Source organism: Rhinopithecus bieti, unplaced genomic scaffold (assembly GCF_001698545.2).
Source record: "Rhinopithecus bieti isolate Rb0 unplaced genomic scaffold, ASM169854v2 scaffold_7398, whole genome shotgun sequence".
Classification (NCBI taxonomy): Eukaryota; Metazoa; Chordata; class Mammalia; order Primates; family Cercopithecidae; genus Rhinopithecus; species Rhinopithecus bieti.
Window position 1 is genome coordinate 278,802 of NW_016805783.1, and position 15,324 is coordinate 294,125.

Sequence of the window (15,324 nt, forward strand, 5' to 3'; positions counted from 1 at the left end):
CCTCCAGACCAGTGCTTTCTTCCTCATATGGCTACTGCCTTTTTGCTTGATTCTAATTTTGTGTGTTCTTAAAGTTTACCTTCTATTTACCTGATTTCGTATTTGTCTACTTCAGTTTTCTATATAAGTGTCTTTTTGGTATTCTGTTCTTATTCAGTTTTCCATGAAAAACTATTATGACCAGAGCATTTCTAGGCAATGAGGATAACAAAGATAAACAGGACATATCTGGTTCTTAATATTTAAGTTCACAGTATTATGGGGGAAATCACCTATTAAATGGTTTTATGAATGATAAAATAGGGATGCATACTAAGTGCGTGGGAGTACTAAAGCAGGGGAAGGGTTAATATTACCTTTAGTGTGTCAAATCTTGTATAATGTGAATTTTTATAGTATAATTTCATTTTTGAATGACTGAATTCAAGAATCTTACGGATGATTTGGCATAGGGTGTGGCTCCTACCTTATATCTGTGAATTTTAGGAAGAAGCTCAGTGTAAAGTTGTTTTGAGCCTAGAAAATAGTTTTGTAACCTTAGGAAAACGTGGTGCCTTGTTGTCTCTTGACCTGGCTAAGTATATATAGGCCCAAATGAACCAATTTCTTACACCTTGTTTGTCAGAAAAATGTAGGAATACTGTTCTCTGGGACAGCTCGTCACTTAGCAATGTGTTATGAATTAGGAAAGAAAAGTAATAGCTGTATTATGAATGAAAATCTTGAGCTGTATATGATCATTTTACGTTAATTTATGATTTTAATTATATCCTTGGGCCTCATTTAATCAAAGTCCAAGCCATTGTCTGAGGTGTCATGAATGTGTTTCTAGTGTAGTATTTTTGGATAACTGTTTAGGATTTTTGATGATTGTTTGGATTGAATTTTATGTGTATATATTTGGCCTTTCTTTTAATGCAACTATCTGATAAAACTGGTTGTTTGCAGCATTTTCACTTATGAGGAGTGTGTTAGATAGGACTTTGAATTCTGAAACATGAGAAAACTATATTACTTATTTCATTAGTAGTTACCTTTGATGTTGATAAACATACCTGTGTCCAGATACTCAGTACTGTTTGTCATGTTATATAACTGATATATCAAATGTTTTGGTAGAATCAACAAATTATAATTAGAGTTATTGAAAAGGATTTTCTTCTGATATCTGCAGATAATCCTCTCTAGTACTGCTTTGCAATGGGAAACTATTCAGTACTATGATTCCAGGAACACATGGCTAACGAATATTGCTCAATAAAGGAGCCCAGAAGAAATCCTGCCAGTACTTTCTTAGCGATGAATGACATTCCAGGATAGTGTAGCAGTTATTTTTCTCTTCCTTGAAAGTGCTAATAGTAGTATTGTCTTTCAAATATTGAGATTTCTATATGCTGATGAGTTCTTCTGCATCTCTTATCAACGTTATGATTGCCGTGGAGGCTAACACTGAGAGAAGATATTTGCAGCCAAAGTAATCTGTTGGGAAGAGTTTTACTTTCTTATTAACTGTCCCAGCTTTTTAAGCCTAACTAGGACAACTACTTTTACAACTTCATGAGATAGATATTCAGAAGGGTATGTCTTCATAGAAAGAGAATGAGTAGTCTCAGCTGTGTATTCAAATGGCTGTAGATTGGGGTCTTCTTTTCCAACTTGTCGGTTCTCAAAAATTGATGCAAAAGTCCACCATTCTTTGAGATACGGATCATTCTAGGCAGTGTAAATGGGTTTAGTTTACTTTAACTGGCAAAGATTATAATTATGATGTGCATTTAATTCTTAATGATTAAAACACAGGCCAGAAATTTTTGAAATCAGTTTCTAGTATCTGAAATGATTAAAAACACCATAGCTCTCTCCTCTACCTCCCATAAAATGTTTTATTCACTAAAATCAATAAAATATGTGCCAAAGGGTATCAAAACTCTGATTTTATTGTATAAAGACTTTTAAACATATATTTAAAATAGTTGGTTTTCCCAAGACACTTAGAATTTTGGAGGACTTTCTCTTTTTTAAAAAGATCTGTAAGGAATTTTGAGGGATGCCGTAGTGGTGTGATAGAAAATATCAAACATTTTATCTGTGTTTACATGTGTTGGAATTTTCATGTTTATCCCGTAGTAGCCTCTTCATAGTGATATTACTAGGGACTCAGTAACAATCTGAAGATTAGCTCTAGTCTTACTGATTTGGGATTCAGATATTCTAAATATATGCATAACACTACTGTATATGTTAGTCTCTGTCAATTCATCTTTCTAAAAACATTTAATAAGAATTTTTTGAATGTAGATCATTTGTATTTCTTTTTCTACTCATATTTTTGGCCCTGTTCTCTCAACCCCTGGATTTATTACTGCTGGTATGTTATAGGAATATATACATCTGCAATTAGTAGTAGTTTAAAAATATGTAATTATAATAATGCATAATTAAAGAAGTTGATGAAATATTTCAATTTAATATTATAGTAAATTTTCAGCAATTTACATTTGCAGTACTCTTATTGATATACTTTTCTTCAAGATCGTGTAGTAAGAAAGACTCTTGAGTACTTCTAGACAAACACAGCAATGGAGAAATTTAAAAGAAATGATGGTTGATCATTCTAACAAACCTGTATGGCTACAGTAACTAATCTGCTTTCTAGAATTCCTTGTTAAGATACATCAAAATAGTTTTTATTCAGAGGGTGAAGCAGTTTCACCCTGTGTTTATTAGCCTGTCAGAACCAGTAAGCAATAAGAGATTCTACATATGTAAGGAAAATTTTATTTAGAGATGTTTCTATTATCCAATTCTAGCTCTTACATATATAAAGTACTGTGGTATTTAGAACAGTAATTTTGAAATGGCTGCATCAAAATCACCTGCTGTACCTTATAAAATACACATGCCTTTGTTCTTATTCTGGAAATTTTGTTTCAGTTGATCTGGGTAAGGACCTGGGAATCTGTATTTTTAGAGCAGCCCATGTGATTCTGATGTACAGTCAAATTTAGAAGCTATAGTTTTAGAACACAATCTAACCACAATTTTTTTAAGCTACACAATGCATGTGAAAATGAACAACTTTTAACAAAACAGATTAGAAAGTTAGAAATGTTTTTGACTTAGAAGACCACCAAAAGTATTTTTTTAGGATAAAATAATTCTTGACCTTTAGAATTGTTAAATTTGGGAATGGGTTTCCAAGGGGTATGGAACTGGCCTTCTGTGAATATTTTTAATAGGATAATTTCTAATTTGCTTGGTATTTTAGAATAGGTTATTGAATAACCCCCCAAAATTAACTTCTGTGCTGACTGCAGGCAATCTGCAGTTACTGCTTACAGTGTGCTGTATTGAGGACTCTCCTTAGACCCCATATATGAGGAGAGAGGTCCATGAAATTAGCATTACACACACACGCACACACACACCCCCACATACCCTGCCTTACCAGATGAGAGCAGTTTATACAGAATTGTTGATACTTACACTTAATTTTCTAGACGGTTGCTGCAAAAATACCTTTCCAGAATGAATTCTTTAGATGTTGAATTGTGAAAGTATATTTTAAATTAATTCAGCAACGGTTTTCCTTGTGATACATAGTAACTTTGGCTGTGTATAAGAATAGTGGCAGCTCCATACATTTATATTTAGTTCTATATTTATGTTCTAGGTACTGGGGACACACAGATGGAATTAAGCAAGGCTAGAAAACATATTATCTTTGAAGACAGGCAAGTAAATAAACATTTGTAATACATTAAGATAAATCTCATGGCAGAAATAAACAGAAGGTTCTGAGACAGCATAAAGAAAGGAGTAAAGTGTTGAGGGAAGAGTAAGGAATTGAGCCATGACATTTCAGGAAGTGGAAACAGTATGCAAAAGCATGAAGACTTGAAAACAGTGTATCAGGAGATTATAAATTGTGCACCTGGAGTATGGAAAGTATAGGTAGGAAGAGTAGAAGCTTGAAATGTAGGTAGAGGGCAGATAGTAGCACCCTAAGGAGACAAGACTTCATTCTGTTAGCATTTGCAGGGAAGGTATTGAAGATTTTAAACAGGTGAGTCACATGATCAGATTTGCATTTTAGTAAGGTTACTGTGCCAGCAAGGTAAAAGATGGACTGGGAGGGTGGTAAGATGGGAAGAGTTAGCAAACTACGTGTAACAACCTAGAGGATATGGGGAATGCCAAAACTTAGCTAGTGCTGGACAGGAAGGCAGAATTCTGAGAGATTTGGTAGGTAAGCTAGGCAGGTTTTCAAAGATGATTTGTAAGATAGGAGAAAAAAGGCAAAGTATTTGACAGGAGTCCTGAACCCTAGGGTCCATGCTTGGTCTGAAGAGAGTTTTGTGAATTCCCTGACATCCATTGTCCATCTGTGTGCATGAACATTTTTCTGGGTAAAGAGATCCATACCTTTAATCATATTCTCAAATAAGTAAAAATATACTGGTTTAGTATTATTTTCCACTTTCCAACTTGGGCATCTATGTGGATATTTGGTAGTGTTAACTGAGATGTGGGTGATAAAAAATAAAGGAGAAAGGAAGATAAAGTAATTGACAGACAAAGTATCATTACCTTTTGGGTAAGGATGTTTTAAGGGAGTTATAATCTAACATTTAAGACAATTACCTCAAAGATTTTTTTCTTGCCTTTTAACATTATGTTTTAGGAAAATATTTTGTATTTAAAAATTGAAATGAGCAGATTCTGATAGTTATTTTTTTTTTTTAATTTGAAGCAGATTTAAATAAGCCTTAAATCAGCTTTTAAAGTTTGTTTGAAATTTAAGGACATATGATATGAACATTTAAAATTGTTATTTCAAGCAAGCATTGAAAATTCTACAGAGTGCTAGTTTAAGAGCAGTGTGTGTATGTGCATTTTACTCTGTGTACTAGTGTCAAGTAAGTTAGAGGACACTAGCCTAATTTTTTATTTAATAGATTGGCAGTTTTCTATTAAACTTAGCCTGTTTGGGTGTTTCATGTTTCTCCACGTTAGATTTCAATTTTGAGAGAATGAAAATGTTGAGTATGTGGTCTTCTGATGTTGCACACTCTCCTGTAAATAACCCTTAGGCTGCTAGTCATTTATAAATACCTTGATTATACTTATTTAGCTGTATTTCCATAGTGATTTTATTTAACTTTCACTTTCACTTGTTCTTTTCAGATGTAATACCATAGATATCAAACTTTAGACTTTTATATTAGGAATAACCTTAGTGTAGTTACTACAAAGATATTGAAACTATGGGCTTTATATCAAGGCAAGGCTGCATTTTGTTCTAGACGAGGCTATTTTGGTATATTTTTCCCCGCGCTCTGTCTTTTCAGATTGAATTACTGATTTTTCCCCCTTTGTTTTGTTTGTTGTGGTTTTGATGTTTTTTTTCCTTTCAGCTAAAGGAGCAGCCCAGTGGTTTTCAAGAAGTGCCAAAGTGCACTGACTGTCTCATGATGACTGGTGCCTCAGGGAGGGTCATGATTCCTGGATACAGGATCGACCTGATCCTGGATGTCACTTCAAGCAGTCAGATCGTGGGGAAAAGCCTTGTCTAATGGCTAGCCTTCCTCAAAAGTCTGATGCTAGTCATCTCGGAAGGCCTCAGAAAAGCCTTAAAGGTGAGCAGAGTAGAGTGTAGTTCTCTCTGGGGGCTATGACTATTTGTTGGAGAATCTGATTCCACATAGAATGACAACCCTAATCTGATAAATCCAGATTCAATTGGTAATTTAACTTTGAGCTTATAAATTGGTTGATGATTATCCGATCCCAGCTTTTGAGTTAGTAGAACCACCTTGCTAAGCTTAAGATCTATAAGTGAGGGACTTGGTATTTCCTGAGGTTCTTCACAGCTTTAGGTTAGTATCTGTTGTCTTAGACAGAAATAGCATTGCTATTATAGCTAAGGAACACTTTGGTTACAAAATTGCACATGGTTAAGTATGGATAGTTTTTTTTTTTTTTTTTTTAATTTAGCTAGCAAGGTATTCTCTTGATTTGTATATTTATTAGATACCAATTATTTATCAGGCAGTTATTTATCAGGGTTTGGAAGGATAAGTTTGCATTTGCTTTGTCTGTTATAATAAACTTTTCTATAAAACATAGCTGCCTTTGAACCAAGTTTGGATTTATGTAGCTCATATTTTATTGCATTCTGTTGAAGAATATTAGTACTACCTGCATCATTTCAATGACATTTTAGCACCAGAAAAGATTCTCCAGAGATGTTTTGAGTATTTTGGAAAAAGTTTAATTCTAGGCCTCTTTCTCTGTGATTTGAAGCACTTACAGAACTCAGTTATTCATGTAATAACATTGATTGCTAATAACCTTGATTACTAAATTTAAATGCTAAAACTTGTCTTAAGACTTAACTTTTTTTTTTAAATTGAACCACCTATATTAGTAAAAAAAAAAAAAAAAAACATTGGTTATGTACCATTCCCATTGTATGCATATTTTAATTTTAGAAATTATATATGTGACTACTGTATTAATATTATTATGTTAAAAACATATATAAACATAGAACTTTAAAAAGATGAGACGAAAAAATTTATACAAAGGAAATTCTGATCTTTGCTTCTTGTATAACATGCATCATGATTTACACTAGGGGTCAGCAAACATTTTCTTTGAAGGGCCAGATAGTGAACATTTTAGGTTTTTCAGCCTATATGGTGTCTATTGGAACTACTCCGCTGTTGGAGGACAAAAGCAGCCATAGACAGTATGTTAAATGAATGAGTGTGGCCATGTTCAATAAAATTTTATTGACAAAAATTAGGCTCTGGGCTGGATTTGGTTGGTGTGCTATAGTTTGCTGATTGCTGGTGTATACCCTGTTTTGTAGACTACTGCTCTAGACCTTGGAGTTGTATTATACTACTTCTGTTAGATCCTTTTCACATTAGTTTTGGAGAGTGGATTTTATCTATGGAATTGATTTTTCCTTTATGAAGTGGGTGGAACACCACTAGTAGTCAGAGTGTATTCAGTTAAAGTGAACAGGTGCTTATTGAACAGTAGTGAAGTTCAGACACAGGGTTAGGTGCTGGCTTATGAGTTTGATATGAGAGGTACAGTTATGGCATAGTGTAAGATATAAAATTATTAAAGCACAAGCTGATAAGATGGTACAGTTGAGAAAGTGAGGCTGGAGCTGACTCTAGGAAATGTCTTGAGTTGGATTTTGAAAGGTTAATTCAAGTTTGTGAAGCAGATGGATGCAAAGACATGAAGGTCACTGAAGAGAGTTTGGAAGAACTGTATGTGCCTCAGTATTGATAGCTGGCGAAGTGTTCAAGAGAAATAGCAGCAGGAAATGAGACTAGATAGATTGGCATGGCCCATCCTGTATTCTCTGTCGAGGAGCTTGGACTTTGCCTTGTAGATGGATGGGAACCATTGAAGAGATTTTAGTAGAGGAGAAAGTTATTAGATTTGCATTTTAGAAAGATAGTGGCAGTAGCGTGGACTGTGCAAAGAGCAGGGGTTTTTTTTGGCACCTCATCTGTTTTCACTTCCTCATAAAAGAGGACATGATTGTAGGTTGAACTATACCAGACATAAAATTAAGAAACTTGGAGTGCTATTTAGCAGTAAAAAGGAATGAACTGGTGACATGCTACAACATGGATGAACCTCAAAAACATTATCCTAGATGCAAAGGACCTCATATAGCATTATTCCATTTATATGGAATGTCCGTAAAGTCGATGAGTGCTTGCCTGGACATGTTTGGGACACTGACTACAGATGGGCACAGGGATCTTTCTAAGATGTTGGAAATGTTCTGAAACGGCATGATGGTGATGGTTGTACAACTGTAAATTTACTAAAAATCATTGAACACATAAAATGGATGAATTTTATGGTAGGTAATCATGCCTCAATAAAGTTGTTAAAAAATTAGAAGGACTTTGCCTTTGCAATTTGTTGGGGTAAAACTTTGTTGAAGAAAGTATTTCCATATTGCAGGTTGTCAAGTGATAGCTTTTTCCTCTGAACAAATACTGACCTTAAACTACTAGAAGCTAAAATAAAGTTTTGATTTTTTAATAAAAAATTCCTTTTGGATGTACATTGGACATTCCTAAGGATATACGTTTTAACTGTAGAGTGTAACAATAGGAACTAACAATAAATAATCAGGTTGGTATTACGTTTTATGGAATTCACTTTGACTTTAGTAATTTTTTTTGAGACAGGATCTTGCTTTGTTGCCTAGACTTTCTCAATTTTCCTTTCCTTAATAAATACGATACGAGGAGAACCTTCTTCATTGCTTATATTGGATAATAGTATTAAAGTTAGAAATAGCCTACGGGAAATTTCCTTGATTTTTTTTTTTTTCAAGGAAATATGCTAAAGAAAAAGTTGATATAGGATGCTTTTAAATTTGTAAATTGTTTCCTCATAATTTTAGCAGTTATAGGAAATGAATAAAAAGAATACAAAACAATTGGAAAATGGTTAATTTCATTCAATAAATATGTATGTAGGGCCTACCATGTGCCTAGGCACTGTTCTTAGAAACAGATTGTGAAGGACTCTTACTATATTACTTTCTTTTATTCCTGGCTACCAAAATAATGTATGAGGTTGAGCTTAATCATTTAAAAAAATGTGTAAACTTAAATATTTAACTTTAATTGTTTACAAGGTAATTTCACATCTCCTATAATTCTCAATTCTGTGACCGTGAGGAAAATGTCTTAGTAAGGCTAATTTCTACCTAAGAGGCAGAGCTAGGACTTGACTATTTTATTTTTTTGGGTCCATTGCTCTTCACACTCTAGTGTGGGATTAAAAGAAAAAAAAAGCAACAGTATTGTACTGCATAAGAACAGTCATATAGGCCAGTGAGATAGAATTGAGAGTCTAGCAGTAAAACCCATGCATTTATAGTCAGTCAATTTTTGGCAAGAGTTAAGAGAGTTTAATGAGAAAATAATAATTTTCTGGCCGGGCGCAGTAGCTCACGCCTGTAATCCTAGACTTTGGGAGGCCGAGGCAGGTGGATTGCCTGAGCTCAGGAGTTCGAGACCAGCCTGGCCAACCTGGTAAAACCCCATCTCTACTAAAAAATACAAAAAATTAGCCAGGTGTGGTGGCATGTGCTTGTAATCCCAGCTACTTGGGAGGCTGAGACAGGAGAATCACTTGAACCCGGGAGGTTGCGGTGAGCCGAGATCATGCCATTGCACTCCAGCCTGGGTGACAGAGAGAGATTCCATCTCAAAAAAAAAAAAAGAATAATTTTCTTAGCAAATGGTTTTGAGCCAACTGAATATGCATGCACATGCAAGAGAAGGAAACTTAACCTCTATCTTATATACAAAAATTAGATCAAAATGGGTCAAAGACCCCAATATAAGAGCTAAAACTTAGAAGAAAACATAGGCTTAATCTTCCTGACCTAGGATTAGGCAAGTTTTAGACATGACATCAGAAGCACAAAGAACAACTAGACAAATTAGACTTCAGAATTTAAAACTTTTGTTTCAAAGGATGCTATCAAGAAAGTGAAAAGATAGTAACAGAATGAGAGAAAATATTTGCAGATCATTTATCTGTGAAGGGCATGATATCCAGAATATATAAAGAACTATAACAACATAAAAATAAAAAGACAACCTAATTTAAAAATGGTCAAAGGATTTGGTTAGACATTTCTCCAGAGAAGATATACAAATGGCCAGTAAGTACATGAAAAGATGCTCACCATTATTAGTAACGAGGGAAATGCAGATTATAACCATAATGAGATAGCAGTTTACACCTACTATAATGACATATAATAAAAAAGATGGACAATAACAAATGTTGGTGAGAACGTAGAGAAACTGTAACCCTCATACTTTGCTAGTGAGGATGTAAAATGATGCAGCTGCTTTGGGAAATTGTTTGGTGGTTCTTCAAAAAGTTAAACATAGTGTTACCTTGTGGTAACTCCAGTAACTCTATTCTGGGGTATATATCTAAAGAAATGAAAACATGTCTACACAAAAACCTGTAAGTGAACATCATATAAATGTCATTCATAATAGCCAAAAGGTGAAAACAACCCAAATATCTATTACCTGATGAATGGATAAACAAAATATGATATATCCATACAATGGAATGTTATTCAGCCTTAAAAAGGAATAAAATTATCTCACATAGTGCAACATGGATGAACCTTGAAAACATGCTAAGTGAAAGCCAGACACAAAAGGCTACTTACTGTAAGTTTCCATTTATATGAAGTATCTAGAATAGGCAAATTCATAGAAACAGAAATAAGTGATTGCCAGAGGCTTGGGGTAAGGGTAGGATGCTAATGTATATAGAAGGGTTTCCTTTTCAGGTGATCAAAATGTTCTGAAAGTAGACAGTGGTGATGATTGTACAACTCTGACTTCCTGGTTCAGCCACTCTAAATAAATGAAAAACATGGAAGAACTTGTATCTTTACTCTCATACACTCACACTATTTTCCTCTCTGGTGCCTGTCTTCTTCATCGTTTTGCAACAAATTTAGAGATCATTTCTGTTATCTCCTTGACTTCCCTACCTCCTCTTAAATCTATTACAATCTGACTTTTGATTCTACCTTTGTTAATAAGATCACTAATAATGTCCTTATCTTCCAAATCCAAATTTGCTTTTTAGTTTTTCTTTCATGATGTTTTGCCCAACACTATTGAACACTCTTTTTTAAAGCTTCTCTTGACTTCTGTGTTTACACTTTCCTGGCCCTGCTTTGGCTTTTTGTTTTGTTTTACTTTCCATCCTTGACCTTAGTGTATTTGCCTGTCCCTAAGTGTTACTGGTTTAGTCTTAGATTTTCTTACATATTTACTGTCATACTCTTGGACAATTTCATTCCCATGGCTTTGTCCATGTTCATCTGCATAGAAGTGTGTGTATTTGGTCTAAAAGTCTTGGTGACTCAACTTACTCTCAAATAGTTTGTCAAATATTAATACTTATATATTACTGTACTACTCCATTTTCATGCTGCTGGTAAAGACATACCCGAGACTGGGCAATTAATGAAAGCGGTTTAATGGATTTAAAGATCTACATGGCTAGGAGGGCCTCACAATCCTGGTGGAAGGCGAGGAGGAGCAAGTCATGTCTTCCATGGGTGGCAGCAGGCAAAGAGAGAGAGCTTGTGCAGGGAAACTCCTGTTTTTAAAACCATCAGATCTTGTGAGACTTACTCCCTATCACGAGAACAGCATGGCAGAGACCCGCCCCCATGATACAATTACCTCCCATGGGGTTTCTCCCACAAAATGTGGGAATTGTGGGAGTTCCAATTCAAGATGAGATTTGGGTAGGGACACAGCCAAACCATATCAATTACCATTATTATTGTTGTTATATAAAAGGGAAAGAAATAAATGTGACAAAATGTAAACTGTCTATGAATCTAGATGATTCCACTGGAATCATAGCTCCACTATGACCCTGGAGCTCATAGTACAATCACTGCAACTTTTCTGTGAGATAGAAATTTTTCAAATAGAGAGATTTTTAAAAGAATTTTTTTTTAAGTGAACAGAGTTCTGTGCCATTTAGTACATCCTTTCCTTTAAAAAAAACAAAAAAACAAAAAAAACAAAAGTCATACTTGTCAGGGTATTAAGCTGCTATAACAGAATGCAGTGGTTCTTTAATTGTGAGTTTCTTATATATTCTAGGATAGGCAGATCTGTTTCGTATACCTTTTTTCCACTGCATCATTTCAGTTTGGATATTCTTGACTTTTGAATTGTTCTTGGAAATAATTAGAAAAAACTAGGGATTGGGATTGTTGGAGGGTGAAACCATAGGGAGAGAAAGGAAGTTGAGGAATTCAATCTTGCGTCTTAGAACTATGTGTGTGTGCGTGTATGTGTGTGTGTATATATATGGAAGAACTACATACATATATATATATGGAAGGAAGAAACAGAAATGAATCTATAAAGGCCTGAGAGTACTTACGTATTTTCTTGTTATTATCTGTTATGTTATGAATAGGACCTGTGGCTGTATTATATTTGAGAAATAGGATTTAAGAAATACCCACTAAGTTTTACCAAAAATATTAAAATTTTGTTTGCTTTAAAAAAAGCTTTTATTAAGCTTCTTTTCTATCTACATTATCCAAGCAAATCTGAATAATTGGGACTAGAGTTGGACTAGATGTTGGAGGGACCAACTTTCTATTTATTAAAACACGGGAAGATTTAGCATTAGTTTGATTAGAATGGGCGCTTTCCTACCCCTAACACACACACAATGCCTCTTTGAGTGCATATTTTCTGCAACAAAGAAAAACAAATTGACAAACATCTAGTTGAGTCTTCAAGGATTCTGAAAAGCTTCTGGCAAGGTATATTTTTTTAGGATATTGGTTCAGCTTCTCTATTTGGGACAAAAATAGCTGGTTTAAAAATACAGAAGGCTTTTCCTTTCACATCAAAGATAGAACTGGTTAGTAGTCAGGGAGGTGGAGTGGTTTTGCTCTAAGCTATTGTCTAGGGTTCCAAGTTTCTTCTACTTTGTTACTCTATCTTTGCTTTTATCTGAATGGTTGATGCTGGTTTCACAGCACATCATACAACTGGATTTCCGCCTGTGGGAAGGACTAAAGAGTGTAGAAGGCAAACAACTTCCTAATATAAGCATGACCTAAAACATAAATGGCAATTGCGATGAGAGTCCATCAACTAGAATTTGGCCACACTTAGCTGTAAGGCAGAGTGGAAACTAATCCCTGCTTGGGTGACTGTGAGTCCAGTTAAAATCTGGGGGGTTAAAGTAGTAGAAGGAAGAAGGAGAGACTAGATGTGGAGGGGCAGTTATCAGAAATTACAGGGGTGGTAAAGAAAGTAAGCTTGAAAGCTTCTTTGCTTTCGAGTGTAACTACTTGTTCTAAGCTTATCTTGTACATTTTTGCTTCAGACCTGAAATCAGGTCAGGTTCCATGTATTAGGACATGGTATATGGAGACCATAGCATGGGTTTTAGAAAAGGTTGCATTGCCATTGAGTTAATCATCATTTTCAGGCTTTTTCGGTACAGAGCTAGGAAATATGTTTTTCTGAAAGAGAAAATAGGTTAGGTCATGAATCCATACTACTATTTGCATTTCACTTTTAAGGTAGGTATTTAAAATGTTTTTCTGTCATAAAGAAACACATAAGAATGTGTTTCTGTCATAAAGACCAAAGTTTGATTCCTGGTTCTGCAACTTATTAGAGGTATCATTTTTTTTGCTCATGTTGAATTGCAGTTTTCTCATCTTTACAATGGGGATAATAACTACATCTCGTGGTTGTCATATGATTAAATGAGATAAGTGCTCAGAAATTTTTACTGATTTTATTATTCTCTATCACAATACAAAAAGGAGAGACCCCTAATTCTTCTTACCGGGGTTAGAGAAGACAGAGACACTTGTGCCATCAGGGAAGATTGTTTTAAATGGGCTGTGGAGGTTTAGTGAGAAGAAATATCCAGGTAAGGGACCCAGCAGAGGCTATGATCTGCGTTTGTCAGGGCTGGTGCATAGGATTCTATTTTGACCCTTTTAAAAAAAAATCTTTTTTCTGATAGTATTTATCATAGCGTGTAATGAAGTAGTAGTGTGTGTGCTTATTTGCTTACTGTCTGACTGCCTTTATGCCCCACAATGACAAGGAAGGACTATCCTTTCTTTTTGATTACCATTATACCTCCAGTGCCTGCCACATAATAGTCACACAGTTGATGTTCAGACCCTGAATAAAATTTTGAAGCATTTATAAATATCACAAAAATTTGCATTTGATTATATACATAAATAATTCTGCATTTATTTCATTGTTACCTACTGAGGGTTTCCTACTAGTTGATCTAGTTTCTTCCAAGTCAATAACTTTAATTACTCTGGAGAATTTTGCACACTTAATAGCATTAGTTCTTTATCAGTTTTTATTGAAAGAGTAAACGAATGAATTTGCTGGTGTTCCAGTCTGTTTGGATCAGGTTCTCAGCCACAATGTGGATATACTGGTATGTTATGAAATGTGTGCCAAGTAATTTATTGTTAACAAGAGTTTAAAATACTTCAGGTATCCCTTATAATGAAACCACTTTGGTGTTTCCATTTTGTTATGTTGCCTTAAGAGGGAGAGAGCTGCACATACAGATTATTCTCCCGAGAATTACCTGTAGTACTCCCATGGGAGAGAGAGAGCTCACCTATGCGCTTGTGAGCCTCAGCACCTCTGCGCATGCATCTTTTGTGTCCGCGTGGAAAGATTCAAAATGAGAATTCTCACCTGGATCTTTAGGGAAGTATTCTGAGAAAGGGGTCAACATGGTACAGTATAAGACACTAGATCCTAAGTCAAATGGCATTTGTATTCTAGAGCCTTTTCTTGTTTGGCTACGAAATACATGACACTCAAATTTTGCATATGCTTATTTTTGTTGTGTTATTGTCCCCTTTGTTGAGGTATAATTTATATCTAACAAAACATAGCAATTTCAAGTGTAAAACTTCATGAATTCTGACAAACGTAAGTCATGTATTTAATACTATAATAATAATATAAAATACATGTTACTCCAAAGAAATTTTCTCATGCCCCTTTGTAGTTCCTGTCAGCCTTGACAACTGACCCGCTTTCTGTTACTATAGTTTTATCTTCTCTAGAATTTGGAATTATACAGTGGACACAATTATACACTGTAAAAGATTATACCCTGTATAATATGTGGCTGACTTCTTTCACTTAGCGTAATGCTCTTGAGATTCGTTCTTGTTGCATATGTCAGTAGATTGTTTCTTTTTATTGCTGAGCCATATTCCATTGTATGGCTATGCAACAGGTTGCTTATCCATTCACCAGAGCAAACATTTGGGTTTTTTTGACCGTTACGAATAAGCTGCTGTGAACATTGGTATACAAGTCTTTTTATAGACCTGTGTTTTATTTCTCTTGGGTATATACTTACGAGCATAATTGGTGGGTCATATGATAAGTGTATATCTAGCTTTATAAGAAACTGCAAATTGTTTACTAAAGTGTGTGTACTATTTTGTATTCCCACCAGGAATGTATGAGAGGCCTAGTTACTCTACATCTTTCCAACACTTGAGTTTTTTCAGTTTTTAAAGTTTTATTATCTTTTTGGTTTTAGTTTGCATTTCCCAAGTGACTAAATATATTGAAAATCTTTTCATGTGTTTCTTTTCTTCCTTTTTTTTTTTTTTTTGAGACAGAGTCTCACTCTGCCACCCAGGCTGGAGTGCAATGGCGCAATCTCAGC

The 15,324-nt window shown here is 34.8% G+C and overlaps 1 protein-coding gene across 7 annotated transcripts in view; it reads left to right on the top strand.

Moving 5' to 3' along the window:
• INTS6 (integrator complex subunit 6) overlaps nt 1-15,324 on the top strand; it is a 111,035-nt gene that overhangs the window by 26,850 nt on the left and 68,861 nt on the right. The window contains exons 3-4 of one of the 7 annotated variants that reach the window (XM_017873731.1): nt 3,674-3,734; nt 5,418-5,639. The exons of 5 other annotated variants lie outside the window; for them this stretch is intronic. In XM_017873731.1, the coding sequence (XP_017729220.1) occupies nt 5,601-5,639 (39 nt within the window). In that variant the 5' untranslated portion in view covers nt 3,674-3,734; nt 5,418-5,600. The remainder of the gene's footprint in view (nt 1-3,673; nt 3,735-5,417; nt 5,640-15,324) is intronic. One more of the 7 variants, XM_017873732.1, reaches the window with a different exon arrangement.